Source organism: Halictus rubicundus, chromosome 10 (genome assembly GCF_050948215.1).
Source record: "Halictus rubicundus isolate RS-2024b chromosome 10, iyHalRubi1_principal, whole genome shotgun sequence".
NCBI classification, from domain to species: domain Eukaryota; kingdom Metazoa; phylum Arthropoda; class Insecta; order Hymenoptera; family Halictidae; genus Halictus; species Halictus rubicundus.
In genome coordinates this window covers 11,218,132-11,233,834 of record NC_135158.1, presented here as the reverse complement: position 1 = coordinate 11,233,834, position 15,703 = coordinate 11,218,132, and the positions used below count along the sequence as shown (strand labels likewise).

Genomic DNA, 15,703 nt, shown 5'->3' with positions numbered 1-15,703 from the left:
AGACAGGACGAGGTGAAGAAAAGTTGGCACGCAAACGAGAGAATGGAACGAGTTCGTTCGCTGAAGTGGCGTTGAAATGTTTCGAAGCGAGGGAAAAATAATTGGACGAAGAGTCTCTGTCGTTACTATCGCATTGGAGGAATGCGGACCGCCTCTCGCCGATGACGAAGACAGGCGGCCGTGTCTTCCCCAAAGGATCCGGGAAACGAATTCCTTTCTTAAACTCCTTCCTTCCTCGTTACCGAGACATTCTATGCTGCCCTCTCCCCTCCCCTCCCCTCCCCCATCGCCGAACTACCAATCTAGCTAGTATCCACCGATAAAGTAACTTATTTGAATACAACGACCGGATCAGAAATAACTTTGGGAAACATGATAATTATATGGCGTGTCGTCTGACAGACCTCTCTGAAGGAGGCCGGGGATATTAGCTTCGGTTGTTTGGTACTTATAGAAAGATAATGACGAGATTCATGTACGCGGTGTCTACCTGAAATCTTCGTTCTTAACCTCTTGCCTTTCTGGATGACCTTTGGTACCGGAAGAGAAATATCGTTCCGGGATAGCGTCGGAATGGTATACGAATTTAATGCTTACGATACAATATGCCCAACGGGATCGTTATCGGCATCTTATTGCTCGGCAGCAGCGAAACACTGAATGGGTCGATTTATATTTATCAACGTACAGACGCGCACAATGTTCGTTCCATCTGGTGATCCATCAACAGAAGTTTCACTTGTTGCTCCGTTAGGAACTTTGCGGCACGGATTATGTAAATCGTATTCTCATTTGTTACTGGACGTTGCAACAACCCAAAGTCCCAGAAGTTCGTTTTTTGTGGACAACCTACATATTATCGAGATGTTATTACTTTTCTGTGAAATGCGAGTACCAGCGTGGTTTTACTACTGACCGAATTATGCCCGAAAGCCGAAAACTTACGGACCAAAATTCGTGCTTCGCGCAGGATGATATCGACATGCTGTTCGTTCAGGATACTACACGTCACTAGCGTAACTCTACCGACTGCAGCAGCAGCCCTAAAGTGATATACAGGTGAAGTCGTACAAGAGAGATCTCCTTGATGTCTCTATTACATGGCGGATTAGCTAGTTCTGAAATTCAAGTGAGAGCGGCTGAGAGCGGTGATGAAGCGTGTTCGGAAAGTTTCCGTCAGGACGGAACCAAGACAAGGGACGTAACGGTAGAGTTGCAGGGAATAACCTATCGGAGCTCCCTATACAAGATAAATCCTTTAGAGACGCGACGCTGGCCATTTCAGAACAATTATAATAAAATTTATCGCCAACAGGTTAGTTGACAACAAATTCGTTTCATTAATCCCGTTGGACCTGATTTACATTATAATGTATGCACGTCGACCAACTTTTAATTTATCGCCGCTGCTAATTCTGTCCTGTTTTAATCGGGAATCTTCTGTTCATCTCTCTGTTCGACTCTCGCGAGCAACCAGCGCAATATTTCGAAGGGTTGATCGATTCGTGGAAAGCAATGATCGCAGTAGCAGGCTTTTAATTAAAGTGCTCGAAACGCGAGTGCAACATCAGCCCGATTTTCGACAAAGAGTCCAAAGGCAATGACAGAAGCTACAGTTCAGCAGAAAGGAACAGGCGCGGTGGGTGAACGAGAGAGGAGAGAGATTCGGTGTCCGTGAAGCACAAGAGCAGAGTCTCCTGACATCATAAGGGTCTCTCCTCCCATAGTATTGCTTTCACCCCATACCCCGTTCGCAGTCGTGCCTTCGCCAAGTTCCTTTCGCATTGCAAACCTATCAAAGACGATGGGTGCTAAGTTACATCACCGGGTCGCGTTCAAAATCTTATTAACCGGTTGAAAGTGAGTTTTACTTCAAGGTGGAATTTAATTACATTCACGCCTGCTTGGCCACTTAGCCCTCCTTCTTTTTGTCACGATGCAGCTTCAATCACATAACCCTTTTGCCCTCCCCCCCCCCCCGACCCGTGACCGTTTTTCATCGTTCCCTTCATTTTCTTGTACCTTATTACCCCCGATTTCTGCCTCTGCTTTAATCATTTTCCTCGGTTTCTTCCCTCAGTTCCCCCTCAACCTCAAAAACTCAATTAGTTTCCCGTTACTCGGCGTCTTTATTTTTACACGGAGATCTTTTTTGAAATTATTGGTTCCCTCCACGGAAATTGCTACCTTTTTATGCGATCTGAACTTCTTCCAATTCGTTTCTCGTCGTTCTTTATCTTCGGTGAAAAGGATTTTCATTGGTTCGAGGGTTTTACGATGCTGTTGAAACTATGGTCGTTTTTGTGCATCGCCGATGAATTATGCGAATCAAAAGCACGTGCGAGGAGAATGGTGTCTTTCACACAACCTGCGTCGGCATTAACCTGGGATCTATATCGCGCAGTTGGCTTACGTTGATCCCCAAATTTCCTCTTTTAAGGGCCGAATTCCCCGGGGAGTATTTGATTCTATTTAATATGCAGAAGGACGCTTCGGGAATGGTGCGAAACATAAGCCTCGCAGCTTACGATTGCTAAATATGCAAATAATATAACAAAATTTATTCTGTCGCGCTGCGTATCAAAATAGCAAGATCAACTCACCACCGAATCTTTTATTAAACACTGGTTGTAAAATATGTCGTAATAATATTCCGATTAATTTTGTTAAGCTACGAACCGGAATCAAAGAAAACGATTATGCTGTTCGAAAAGAGAATTTCGTTTGGCAAGTTGGTCAGAATGAAAAGTAGTTTGGAGTTTGACGAAGCAACATGTAAACCGTCATAGTATAAGAATATATAACCAGAGTGATTAATAATAATAGTATAAAAATATTAATCACTCACCTCTGCTACCGCCGTCGGGTCCTCGGAGGATGGTACACTCCTCTATTGTGCCAAAGGCAGTGAACAACTTTCTGACATCGTCTTCGGTTTGCTGTTTGCTGAGCATTCCCACGAACAGCTTTCTGTCTGCGGGTCGTCCGCGTGTTGAAATAAAGGGAACAGAGAAAAAAAAACGAAAAAAAATGTATTAGTCTTTGTCTTAGATATAGCGGAGTTTCGCTTATAGCGCTTATTAGGCATTAAAAAGAGATTTTGCGGCTAACACCGAGAACGACAAAGTTACACGGTTACACCAGCATCCACCATCCTAAGGGGAAGGAGGTAAGGGTATATAAATATACATATATACGTATATCTACATATTTCCGAATGTATATAGATATATACATATGTATATGTCTATGTTAGATGCAAAATTTACACTGCCTGTTATGGCCGTACTTCAATTACACATATTTTATCTTTTTCTTTTAATCTTTCTTTCTTTTTTCTTTTGGTTGCACTTTAGACTCGTGTGAAATGTATATATGTATGCATACATCGATACGTTTCCGATTGTGGATATATAAAATGGACGTAAAAATGACAAGGAGAATAAAGTATCATTTGTAATACTAATATCGGTAACAGTATTGTATAATATATAACACGACGTACACGTGTGACAGTGACGATAATATATTTCAGTGGGAGTTAGAAGGTAGTAAAGTAACGAGAACAAAGAAAATTAAGATAATTCAACCAATGTCAATCCTACATCCTACGCCACAAGCCGAAGAAACAGATGGAGAAAAAACGGTATTCGCGTAAAAATCGGATGGGGCGTACAAGCGACTCAACTACGGCCGGAAGTCTTGACGTTAATGTCGTCTACTATGATATTTCACAACACCTAATTATATATTTCAATTTCTGCGATCGATAGGCATCTCCTGATTTTGCACAACTCTGCCAACTACACCACTGAAAAATTGTATTCGTAGACGACATTGCCAGCAAGTGTTCCGCATGGTGCTGAGGTCAATATATCGCTTATAAAGGGTCACACGCCACTGGTGTACAGAAAGAATCGGTCCGAGTTCGTAATGTTGTTTCTCATTTAGTTAAGAATACTTGGGCCTGATTAGCTTCTCATGTTTTTTGATCGTTAATTGCGTGAGATCGTCAATTCATTGGAAAACGAGGCGTTGAACTTTGAAAGCGTGTTCTACTGATTTAAAAAGAAGAACAAAACCGAAAATACCCCGTGTCTTTAAGGTAAAATTATTGTTTTCAACTTATCGCGAAAATTTGGAAAATTTCGATTAAATCAACACAGGAAAGTGACTTGTTCCGATGGCAAGAAGAGTTTGCATTATTCCGAGATACATAGAAATAATTCTAAGTGCATTCGCGACTCGTACAACACACTCTCAAGGTTCCGAGACTATTCGTGTAACATCTCGAGAAGTATCAATACGATAATTATCGGATACGATCGGATTGTTCAAAATTGTGTTCGAGTTATCAATTTTTCGTTTGACCGTAACAAATTCATGGTTCCAAGAGAATGAAATCGGCGATGGTAAATAGAAATATCTGCACTGAGTGTGTATCCCGCGTGTACGTGTACCCCTGTATAATATCGATAATTTATGGTCGTGGGTGTGCGAGATCGACTGGGACTACGTGAAAGAGAAATGTGGCCAATGGGAACGGCGTGGAAGGATCTGTCGTCGTGGAGAGAGCTGTTTTGGGAGCGGCTGATGATGGAGTGGTCAGGGATAAAAAAGTTCTTATATAGAATCATATCTAAGTAATAGAATAAGATAAACGTAGCTGACATCATAATCAGAAAATATTTACAGAGGTGATAAAAAAAACACATCGACAACGAACGAGACAACACATCCAACGAGCGAGCCACTATTTTATGGTCATAGCTGTAAAGAGCGATATAATATATATATATAAATATATAATCATATATAAATATATAATATTTACGCTTCAGGTTGTTCATACGAAGGGATCAAGGTGAAAAGTTGAAAAATTGGGATCAATTACGGGATAATGAATAATCTTACGAGACGAACGATATATATTCGGTCCTCGAAACAAAAAGGGAAGCTATTCTGCAACATACGGTCGGTAGACGCTCTGAGATAATGATTTTTACCCTTTGATATTCGAGCTGGTCGTGCACGGATGCGTCTTTAACCCTGCAATGGTGTCCCGGGGTCTCTCATGACCCCAACAAAATTTGAAACGTTTGGGGGATTCAGTTTAAAATTACGTACAGTAGGACCTCGATTATCCGAACCTCCGGTATCTGAAGTCTTTAATATCCCAACATGCCTCAATCTATGTGCAACACTATTTAATGTGCAAGTTAATCAAACTTGACTCTAGCATTAGAATTGAGTAACTGTTCCAACATTCGAACAGTCATGTTTCCCCGTTCAGTTCGGATAATCGAGGTTCTGCACTCAAAAACTGTCTCAGTAAATTTGATTAAATATGGTGCCATTCGAGGGTTAAGTAGACAATGCGACGACCGCCATCGTGTTAATTTATAGGGTGCTAAAGGTGAGGCTCGTGGGAATCTAAGAGCGTCCACGCACATTCCGCTGTAACGAGTTTTTAACAATGTGATAAACGCCGGTGCGCAATAAATAGAGCAAAAACACGAACGACAAGTTGACGGCTACTAGGTAAACGTTCACGCACGTGGGCACGCACAACATTGTTTGTAATACCTTATATAGAGTGTACCACGCTGTATGTTCGAGTTCTCCGATGAAATGGATTAGGAACAGCAGAACGGTATTCGAAACGGAGATAGGTTTTCTAATAAAGACGCGTCGCATTCCGCGAAACCGAATCGAACGGGGCTGCTCTTTTGCCACGAATAAACGAATCGAACGCATTCCGAACGGCCGAGAAATCAATTTCTTTGCAAGATCGGTGTGACACGATTGCAACAGCCAAACAATTGAAGATTAATTCCCCGGGAAACCGTAATTGATACTGTACACGGTATACGGATGCTTTCTTACCACGATCAAAGAGCGAGAAATTTTGCGAGTTCAACAAAGTCCCCGTGAGCGGACAAAATTTAGGGCATGTTCGTTCAACGATATTCGAATCTTGGATTCTGTTTTCATACGAAAGTGAATGTACAGAGCATCGCCGAAATAATTTGTAAGTTTTACGACTTTTGTGATGATCTAATGAAGAAATGCTGCGAGCAATCTCTTCTTTTCCACTTTAACACCTTGTCTGTTATAATCTTTACCCGTACCTCCTTTATGAAATATTGAAACAATTTACGAGACGAAAATCATTACACTGTAAACTATGACTTTAGGCAACAAAACGTATAAAATTCATTCGACTATCCTCAAATAAACTGCAAGATTGTGGGCGCCATGTGACAATGGGAGCGAAAATATTAAATTAGCTCCGTGTCACAATGATCTAGAAACTTTTCTTTGATAAATAGTACTGTTTTTTGCAAGCAGAGTTGAATGATTTAATTAACGGTACCATAAAAAATTGACTGACTACACATCTGTTATTTATAGATGCATAATATTGAGGTTTCCCCATTATTTTGGTACAAGCAGTACATTTTACAAAATCTATCAGGGGAGTTCACCTGGTATCAGACATATCTTTTTCTAAAATATATTAGATTGATTTTCAGATCTTTATTTTGCATTAAATTGCATTAAATACTCTGCTTCTGTTCTGTTCTCATCTTTTCCTTATATTCAAATTGTTTAACGAAACGCTAGCGTCCGACATCAAGTGCTCTCCAGCGCCAGGTGACTTCCCCTAAGCGTTTCTGTCCAAAAATTCTTAATACCGGGTTGAAAGACCGGTGAGTCTTGCATATACAACTTTTTTCATTAGATCAACGCAACCGTCTAAAAAAAAAAAAAAAAAAAACGAACGTATGGTCTACAACGACAAACACCCCGTATATGTATACTGGTCGCGCGACGGGTCTAGAAATTGGACCGTGGTCGAGGGAGGAGAAGAAAAGTTCGTGAAGGAATGCTGGGTATCGTGGGTCAAACACTAGCGAGCAGCAAAATGAACTTTGCGGCGAGCTGTGCTGGCTGAATCAGCGGTGATGGCGTGATGAGAGAGAAAAATTCGTTTTTTCTTTTTTCTCTTAAAGAGGTTCTCCTTCTGCCGATTTGCGGAGAAGAAGAAGAATAGAGGTACTGTAAGGAAGCTAGCTATCTCCTGGAAGTCGAAGTTACCTTCAGCGGCCGCCACCGGTGCCTCCTACTTCCAGAAGATGGCACTGGTGCTCCCGTCGTCCATCATGCACTCTGGAATACAGAACAGAAACAAAGAAATGCTATTGGGCCCAAAATTACATCATTCGTTGTCGTCGTTGACTATATGTATCTCCTCGAGACTAGATACACGCCCTCCCTGCACGAGCCTAAACAAATTGGCCGCTTTCTGTTAGTGAAGGAGCTTCTCTTAGACTACTACAGTACAGCATATTTCCGTTGCTTCCCTTGGAAGGTCTGATAAAAGGTCTTACACCGTAATGATCCTCAGGGTCTCAGTTCGCAGTTATACGACTATTTGCGAATACGGATTCTTTTAGCGCTGCACATGCTCAGCGAGAAAAACCCCGGTCGTTTGATAAAACGATTGTACATATTTCGAGTAGGCGAGGGCACTTCCGTTAATCGAAAGTTCGGAAGTTCCTGCGCGGTGTCGGGCGAGCGAGGATTTCAATCGGGCGTAACCGTTTTATCACAATTTTACATTCCTCGGATAACGCGGCTACGGTTTCGTGCTTTCGATTCACCGCATTCCCCACGTGAATGAACTTAATGACGCGTCTTCGCGAGGTTATGGAGATGCAAAATTGGCGAACCGAGTTAAAGGTCGTCGTCGCGGGTGCTAGACGCGAGCTCATTCCAGCCGGTGGCTTGGCTCGCGCCTTCCAGCTAGGCTCCAGGGCACATTTAAGGATTTGTCTCGGGAAATTAGATTCTCGCCTGACTTGCAGCCTCGTTGCATCCCCGTTCTCTACGGATTCTTACCCCTTCGTCCACCCTGCTCTTTCTCAAACCCCCTCTCCCCGCCCCTCCACCGGTTCGTTCCCTTCGCTCCTTTTCGCTCCGTCCTTCAACCGTCCTCACACTTCCTTCTGCTATTCTTTGACAGGGAATTCTCCTTCCTTAAGCCCCGAGTACTTTTCATCGAGCGTTCGTTCCCATTGTCGTGCCAGGACACCGTGGGGACCAGGAATTGGACCTTTGTCGCTCAGGCTAAGTGTTAACGTGCCCTTCGCGTTCCTTTTCCCGGTCAGGGTCTCTCCGAGAAATCAAGGAAGGAATTAACCCTTGGGAAATTATCTTCTAACTGGACACCGAGAACAAAGCGAACATTCTGTTTGACGCCGTATTTCCTTTTCTTTCGTCCGCTTTCCCACCTCCGACCACTCCTTTTGTTCCGCTTTTAGATTGGTTTTTGTTCACACCCTGCGATTACTTCGTTAATTCGATTAAAACGGTGAATGGGGCTAATATCGGAGAACACATGGAAATGAAAGACACAACGTTCACCAGCTTCCGACGTCCGTTTAATCGATCCTAATGGACGAAGCCGAATAATTACCTTTAACTCTTGGAGACAAACAGACCCGGTAAAAGTGTCCAAATTTTCCGAACAACGGAACGAGCACTCGATGATTGTACGAAAACCAAGTTTCAATAAATCACGGTTCTAACCTTGTAACGTTTACAAGAGAACCAGGCGTTCGCGAGGCAATGTACAGTATAACCTCGCTCGTTGCCACCTCGTTTGTTGCGTACCAGCGACTCCCACCACCAGTTGGTAGAAGTTCTGGTACTCGTGGTGGGGCTTATGGTCGCTAAGCAGAAACAAAAGATCGACACTACGAATCACTATGATTATTTCTTTCGTTGCACACATTTTCGGTCCCGTTTCGTGCAACGAGCGAGGTTATACTGCAGAGTGAAGCCTTGCGCGAAACGATTTCAATTTTTCTGTCTCACAGAAATTTTTCAATGTGATCTACATAAATAGACCTATCGTATGAAGAAAATACGAGGGTCGTACAGAGTTTGTCATGGTCGTGTCGCAGAAACGTGTCGAGTGTTTCTCGTTTGCCAATCTCGCGGCGATTGATCCGATCGACTGATTAGAAAACGGCTTCGATACACTGACTTCCGCGCGAATTCTTGCGTGCTTAACGACGGAAGAGGTCGTTAAATACGCCGTAATTTCTGACCCATACGTAACTTTATACCGCGGCGTTCTATTGACGACATCATTCCCCGTCTACGAAGAAGCACGTCGTTCTCTCATAATCCTCAAGGATTTCTCGCAATAGCTTCGGACCCGGAGCAGTTCGTGCCACGTCGACCAACTCAAAGTTGCCAGCAATGAAGGCAACCTTCGAGAATCTCGATATCCCAGGATACGTTTATCTGCTCGAACATGGTAGGGCGAGTGATGGCGGTGGAGGCAAGGTGACTCGCCGAGGGATCGAAACTTATCTACTTGCTCAACTAGCTCCGGCATAGCAGCCACCCTTATCCACTCGCAGGAACTTCCACTACCCTTGAGCTGGGAGCAACTTCCGCGCGAGATATACGTATTTCTCAAATCTGTTTCCGTCGTTGTACACTTAATTCCGGTAGCTTTCGCGAGACAATCGACCGTGCTTAGGCTTGAAAGCCGTGACAAAATGGTCGACATGTTTACTCTACAGTTTTCTCGTTTCGTCTTTTAACCCTTCAGAGACAACGCCCTATTCTCAGTTTATTTTTCTATGATCAACGTTGTATGCAGAATGTTACCGTAATCTACCGACGATTTCGACTCTGCCGAATTTTTACCAAAATACCATAGTCTCTGTCTCCTCTATGCACGTGTCTTTAACAATTTCGTTGGTAAATTTTGTCACTGTAAAATTCTATTTACGTGCACACGTATACCGTCTGGAACAGTGGAAGCAGCGGCAGTGACAGTGTTCAGGTTTAGATCGCTCGTCCTATAGTTACGTCAAACAGAGGCTTTGTGGGGTCACACTGAGACAGCCGACCGGAGATTACAATGGCATCTACGCGAGATTAGCATATGAATTACGGGCCCCCTCATCCATTTCTCTTGCTCCGCCCCGTAACCCGCTTTTCTCCTTCTTTGGCGCTTCTCCTTGAACACCATAGATGGATCAAACTCAATTGATCGCACAAAGCCAATATCCCGATTCCGACATTTACGCGACCATAATTTTAACGTTCACGCGAAGAAGAACGAGCAACCGGAGTCTGAATAAACTTAAATTTAGTTTCGCGCAACTGCCCCATTCTTCAGTTCTCTTCGTTATTTGTCTCTGTGTATAGCCTACTCTTTGTGTTTCAATTTTAAATTACTATGTTTAAATTACTACATTTTGTGAAGTTTTACCATTGTTAACACAAAAATAATTAGGCGTTTCTTGCAGTGAATTGAATAATAGAAATATTTAAGTATATCTGCAATAACAGTGAATATTAAAATTTAATAAAGAAATTTTACAGGTAAATAAGGGATTACTGTATGTGTATTATTTAAATGTTTGCGTGTCAATACTGATAATTGTATCGAATAAAATGAAAAGTATTTATAAATTTGTTAATCAATAAATGTAAGCATCACTTTGTACGTTTTATAATAAATCCTACACTGCACGGTCGAGTACTATCCCATTTTTCAATTCGTTCGAGCCATTTGTTGCGCGCGAGTTTTATAACGCTTGGTCCTCGCAAAAGCGGTAAGATCGCAAAAATATCGGTAGATTTTCGTTCACACGAAATTAATGAATAGTACACAACTCCAAAACGGCGCAGGCATTGTACAGAAACGAAATTTTATCGAGGCGTGCTTTTTTGTGTTTGTTCGATTGAAAGTTACGTATGGGTTGTCAACGAGTATTGCTGTATGTTACAGTGAATGCTTTCCCATTCAATAAAAATATTTCATAGCTCGCCATTAAATCCGCTATATTTTATTGAATCTTTCCGTCAACAGCGGATCCTTTGTTACGGATTCGGTGCCTTTAGAAATAAATGCATTACGGTTGTTAATCATTTTAGGAACACGAAAATGTTTTTAACCGTAATGAATCGTCATTCATTAGACGGTTAACGTATTGGACACTGAATTTAAAAAATTCAGTTTTTCTTGTTTTTTTTTCGTAAATTGAAGACTTGACGTAAGGTTAGTAACAATCGTTTACAATATTTCAGTTCCTCGACACACAAGATAAGTTCAAATTTCGTCTTATTAACGGTATTCGATGATGATATATAATTATACTGGTACGTTCGCCTGTTCTCACCTCCGCGGTTTTCACTGTCCGCCGGCTTCACTTGAATAGGACGGTTCATCTGGAACAGAAAGAAAAACGTAGAAATTAGCAATGTAATTAGTTAATACTTTCCCACAATAATCATATCATTGTGGTTCACTTAAAGAGTACAGAACATTAAAACCTGCTACATAATAAGATGCTGTCAGGAATTTTGCATACCAAAACTGTTTTTCCAAAGTATGCACCGCCGTGGCTTGCGTAAAGGTGAAAATTCTCACTTTGACAATTCAATTTAAAATCGGATTAAATCCGGATAATCGAGAGCCCGCTGTACTATGAAAATACATATTTGTAACTGTCAAAAGTGGGAGCCGGTGAAGACGAAGACGCAAATGATACGCACAGGATCAGGAAGCAGAGGATGAATCGTTATTCGAGTGTAATTTGGCCGGCGTTGGCTCATCGGTCTTGCTGAAACATTACGATCGTTCTCGTTGAGAGAGTTTCTTCTGGCGTTGACAAGACAGATTGTCATAAAATAAAAGTGGCGAGTGGGAAACGGTGACGCGGAACAGCAGTAGCCAAAATAAGACCGAAAAACAGGGAGGGTGGGGGACGCGAAGTAGAAACGTAGCAAGGGAAAAGGGGGGATATCGTTTCTCCCCCTCCTGCTCCGGTTGCCCTACCCAAACGTTTTGGTTTGCGAAAATGTGGAATTCCAGAGTTCGACCTTCCGTACCATCCTCACGAAGTCTTTTGGACGACTGCGAATGGGTCGAGATCCCAGAGAACAAATAACATTGTTTATTTGTTGGACGGATCGCGCTACCGCAGAGCGCTCCAGTTCGTTCCTAGGGGATGAGAATGCATGATTCATGACGCGGGGGACACGGGACTGTACTCTGATCCCCTCTCTCCATCCCACCAAATTCTCCTCCCTCTCTTTCCCGCTCTTTTAGCCGGCTGTTTTCTCTTCGAGAATCCCCTGCCCCCTCCCCCTTTCGTCACTTCGAAACTGCCGGCGCGTCAGCCCTATGTGTTATGGCAAAACTGTTTCGGAAATTTCTCTTTTCCAATCTTTCTTCTCGCTCTCGTGACCCGCATATGCATGATTCAGATTTGTATCAACCGATCGAAAATGGCGTATCCTTTCCGACCCTTCAGGGACGACGTCTGTTGTACCGACTCTGAAGAGTATGTTAAAATTTAATAACCCCAGAAATAAAAGTGTACTCGAATCAGAAAAAGATTCGTACGAAACATAGTTTCAAATAACGAGTACTTCTCGAGAGAATCGCCTAATCACACCTGTTATAAGTGTCTACTTTATTACGCGAGAGGCTTCACACCGTTAAAAATTGCCTTTCGTGCAAACTTTTCTGTCAGACAATTGAGAGAAGGAATTGTAAAAATTGCAGATGGTTATAGATTACAATATAAAATTACTGGTATTGCGAGTCTGTATTTTATGGTGCAGGAGGCACGTGGTTACGTCGGAAGTTTGATAATCTGCTGGTTAACAGAGGTATACACCATGGACGCGCATCATAACCATCTGTCTTCGTATTCGCTACTCTTTTTTTCATTATGCACTGCCTGCCATAACATAAGAATGCTGGGGAAAGAACGCAGTGGGGTGGAAACGTACGTGGCAACCCCAAAACTTTTTCTTTGTACATGCAGAGTCATATACCAAGGGGAGCTGCGTTGCAAGGGGTCAGTGCCACGACCATGTGGAACTCGCCCAGAAACTATGCTCGCCGACACAAGATTTCCGGGTTCATGCTCTTGAAAAGGCACATTGTTTCACTGCGTTCGCATTATGGCGGTTCGCTATGAATCCACTTTTTGAGCCGTTCTTACTCGCGCTGTAAAAAGCTAAGTAATTGCTGCCATTATACAATTTCTTTTTCCATTCTTCAAATTCTGTCTAGGTATATTTTTTTCACGCCCAAAACATTATTCCTATTAACTTATTCAATTTGTCTGATAGAAGAGCCTTACTTTAGCAATTTTATTTCAATAATTCCTACAGAGTTTTAGTACACGTTTAATAATTAGTAAACATATATTTGTAGGAGGCATGTAATCTTAAAATATACGTTGACATGAATCATTGGTCTGTGAAATAATATTTTACATAAAAGTGTAAAGTAATAGTACACGTTTAATAATTAGTAAACATATATTTGTAGGAGGCGTGTAATCTTAAAATATACGTTGACATTAATCATTGGTCTGTGAAATAATATTTTACATAAAAGTGTAAAGTAACATAACTTCTACCGGGCATACGTAGTTAGTATTAAAATATTTAATCTTGAATGTATTAATCAATTCAGCACGGCTATTTGTACCGTTAAGATCCTGCATGACGGAAGATTAAAAGTGAGTGTGTGAATTCAGATTTTCACATTCGGATCGACATTCTAACGGAAAGAATCAGCTTCGTCATGGAGAATAATATTCTAAAGAATATAGAAGGATAACCCTGGTTCTATTTAAAGAAGAAAGTCTTTCTCAAGGGGTAGCAGCTGCCTCGTGACCTCGTGACGCATCAAATTAATATAATGAGATTATAACCCTTAAAACCACCGACCAGTCAGGATGGAAAAGTAATCCCACGTGTCCTGTATTATTTTAACCCCTTTTTCCATTCTGAATTATTCGAATAATTCTTAATTAATCAAGCTATAATTTGATGTAAAAAATCTAACAATTTAATATGGAACATACCCTTTGTCGCCACTTAATTCTTCAAGCTACAATTTTATACAAATAATTTTTACATTTTCATACGTTACATATATTTTGATCCGCTTGAATATCTGTATTTGTTCGTAGGCGACTATGCAAAAAATGTTGGTACTTTTTCTAACATCTTTTACAAATTTGAGACGTAGTCTGATAAATTTCCTCAGCGTTCAACAGAGTGCGTTCGACCTGTCACGTGTGCGATATTTCAATATTTTATAATAAATTTAACAGGTGAGAGTAACGCGAGATTTTTAACAAGCATCGCTGTATCCTGCGTAACACGAGAACCATTTATTGATGCGATTTCAATTAATTTTGATTGAACCTCAAACATCCCTCAACACGCAAAGCTAAAAATTACTTTCAATTTGAATGCAAACATCGACGGAAATACTTTGAAAATCACAAAACAGCATAGCTAATTGTTAAAAACTCGATAGCAGCAAATATCAGCGAGATTACCACGGAATTGTCGGAAATATACGCGTAAGAGCATAACGCTATCATGGGCAAGGAGGTATAAAGATATAATGGGAACCAATGGGAGCAAACGCGGAAGGGATGAACAGGAAGCGACGGAGGAAGCAACGTAATTCTAGGGAGAACAAGAGAGACTAGGACAGGGGTTAGGTCACTTTAAGCACTGTCCTCTGGTCAGGAAATTAAACTTTGAGCCGAGTGCCGGCTATTAGGCGTTTGTTGTTGTTTCGTTGTCAGGGGAACTGGATGTTTGTATAGATACCGGAATTGAGATACGACGTTTTACCCCTCTTACGCCTCTCTCTCTCTCTCTCTCTCTCTCTCTCTCTCTCTCTCTCTCTCTCGTCTCTCCGGGGAAGTTTCACGCAGAATGCATCGTGTAAATGTCACTTACTACCCGGGGGATCTGTACCAGTCAATAACGATTACTAGGCGAGGCTTCCGCGGAATGTATTGCAGCGCATAGACGTGGCGATTAACGTAGACAAGCATTAACTACCGCCCATTACCGGTGGCTCCGTTCCGTCCAAATAGTTCCACTTACAGTTGATTCACGTATCGCATTAATGTCAGTTAACGATTTCATCGAGTTCGTGATTACGGTACCGCGAATGCCGACCGGCCAAAGAAAAATCGCGGGAAACACAGCTGATCGGCTATATCACTTTAAGCACCAGGTCGAGATTTCAGATTGACGTTTACGGCACGGGAGTACTGATACACACTAGTATCAAATCTAGTATTCAATTCGGAATACTAATCTGGGAAACTAATATTTTTCCTGTTCTCTCCGCTAACAAGTTGTACTTTCACTTCGACGTTTCTTAAACCAATGATAAATTGATTATACTAGCCACAAATATAGCTTTAATGGCTCAAAGGATTTGTTCCGATGAAAGGAAAAACTTTTGTCTATGTAAAGGTTAGAATACGTCACATTTCACTTCGATAAGTATTGTTAATTCACCGCAATTGTAACATTTCCCAGTAAAACTCGTTGGAACAAATGCCATAGTTGTCGAATCGTTTGACACAGATCGTTTGCCATAGATCCTTTGCCTCGCTATGTTACCGGACATCCCTTATGATACTCTTTTTTCTTTTATGTCACTTCATTTCATTGTAACCACTATAGGACGATCAAATGAGAAAATAGCTCAGTGAAAATACAAGATTTATGAATCTTTTTTATGCAATCATGACAGAAGCGAGAGAAATACAAAGCAGTGAAAATACTACGAGAAATTAAAAATATTGCTATATTATTTTCAGCTTATTAA

At 41.6% G+C, this 15,703-nt stretch overlaps 1 protein-coding gene across 16 annotated transcripts in view; it reads right to left on the bottom strand.

Moving 5' to 3' along the window:
* Positions 1 to 15,703, bottom strand: part of Bru3 (CUGBP Elav-like family member bruno 3) — a 781,126-nt gene that overhangs the window by 92,288 nt on the left and 673,135 nt on the right. For 13 of the 16 annotated variants that reach the window (XM_076794647.1, XM_076794651.1, XM_076794650.1 and 10 more), the window contains 2 exons: positions 11,214 to 11,262; positions 2,849 to 2,974 (listed from right to left, as the gene is read on the bottom strand). In XM_076794647.1, the coding sequence (XP_076650762.1) occupies positions 2,849 to 2,974; positions 11,214 to 11,262 (175 nt within the window). Of the gene's footprint in view, positions 1 to 2,848; positions 2,975 to 7,101; positions 7,174 to 11,213; positions 11,263 to 15,703 lie in introns of all 16 variants that reach the window. The other 3 variants (XM_076794653.1, XM_076794652.1, XM_076794654.1) reach the window with 1 other exon arrangement.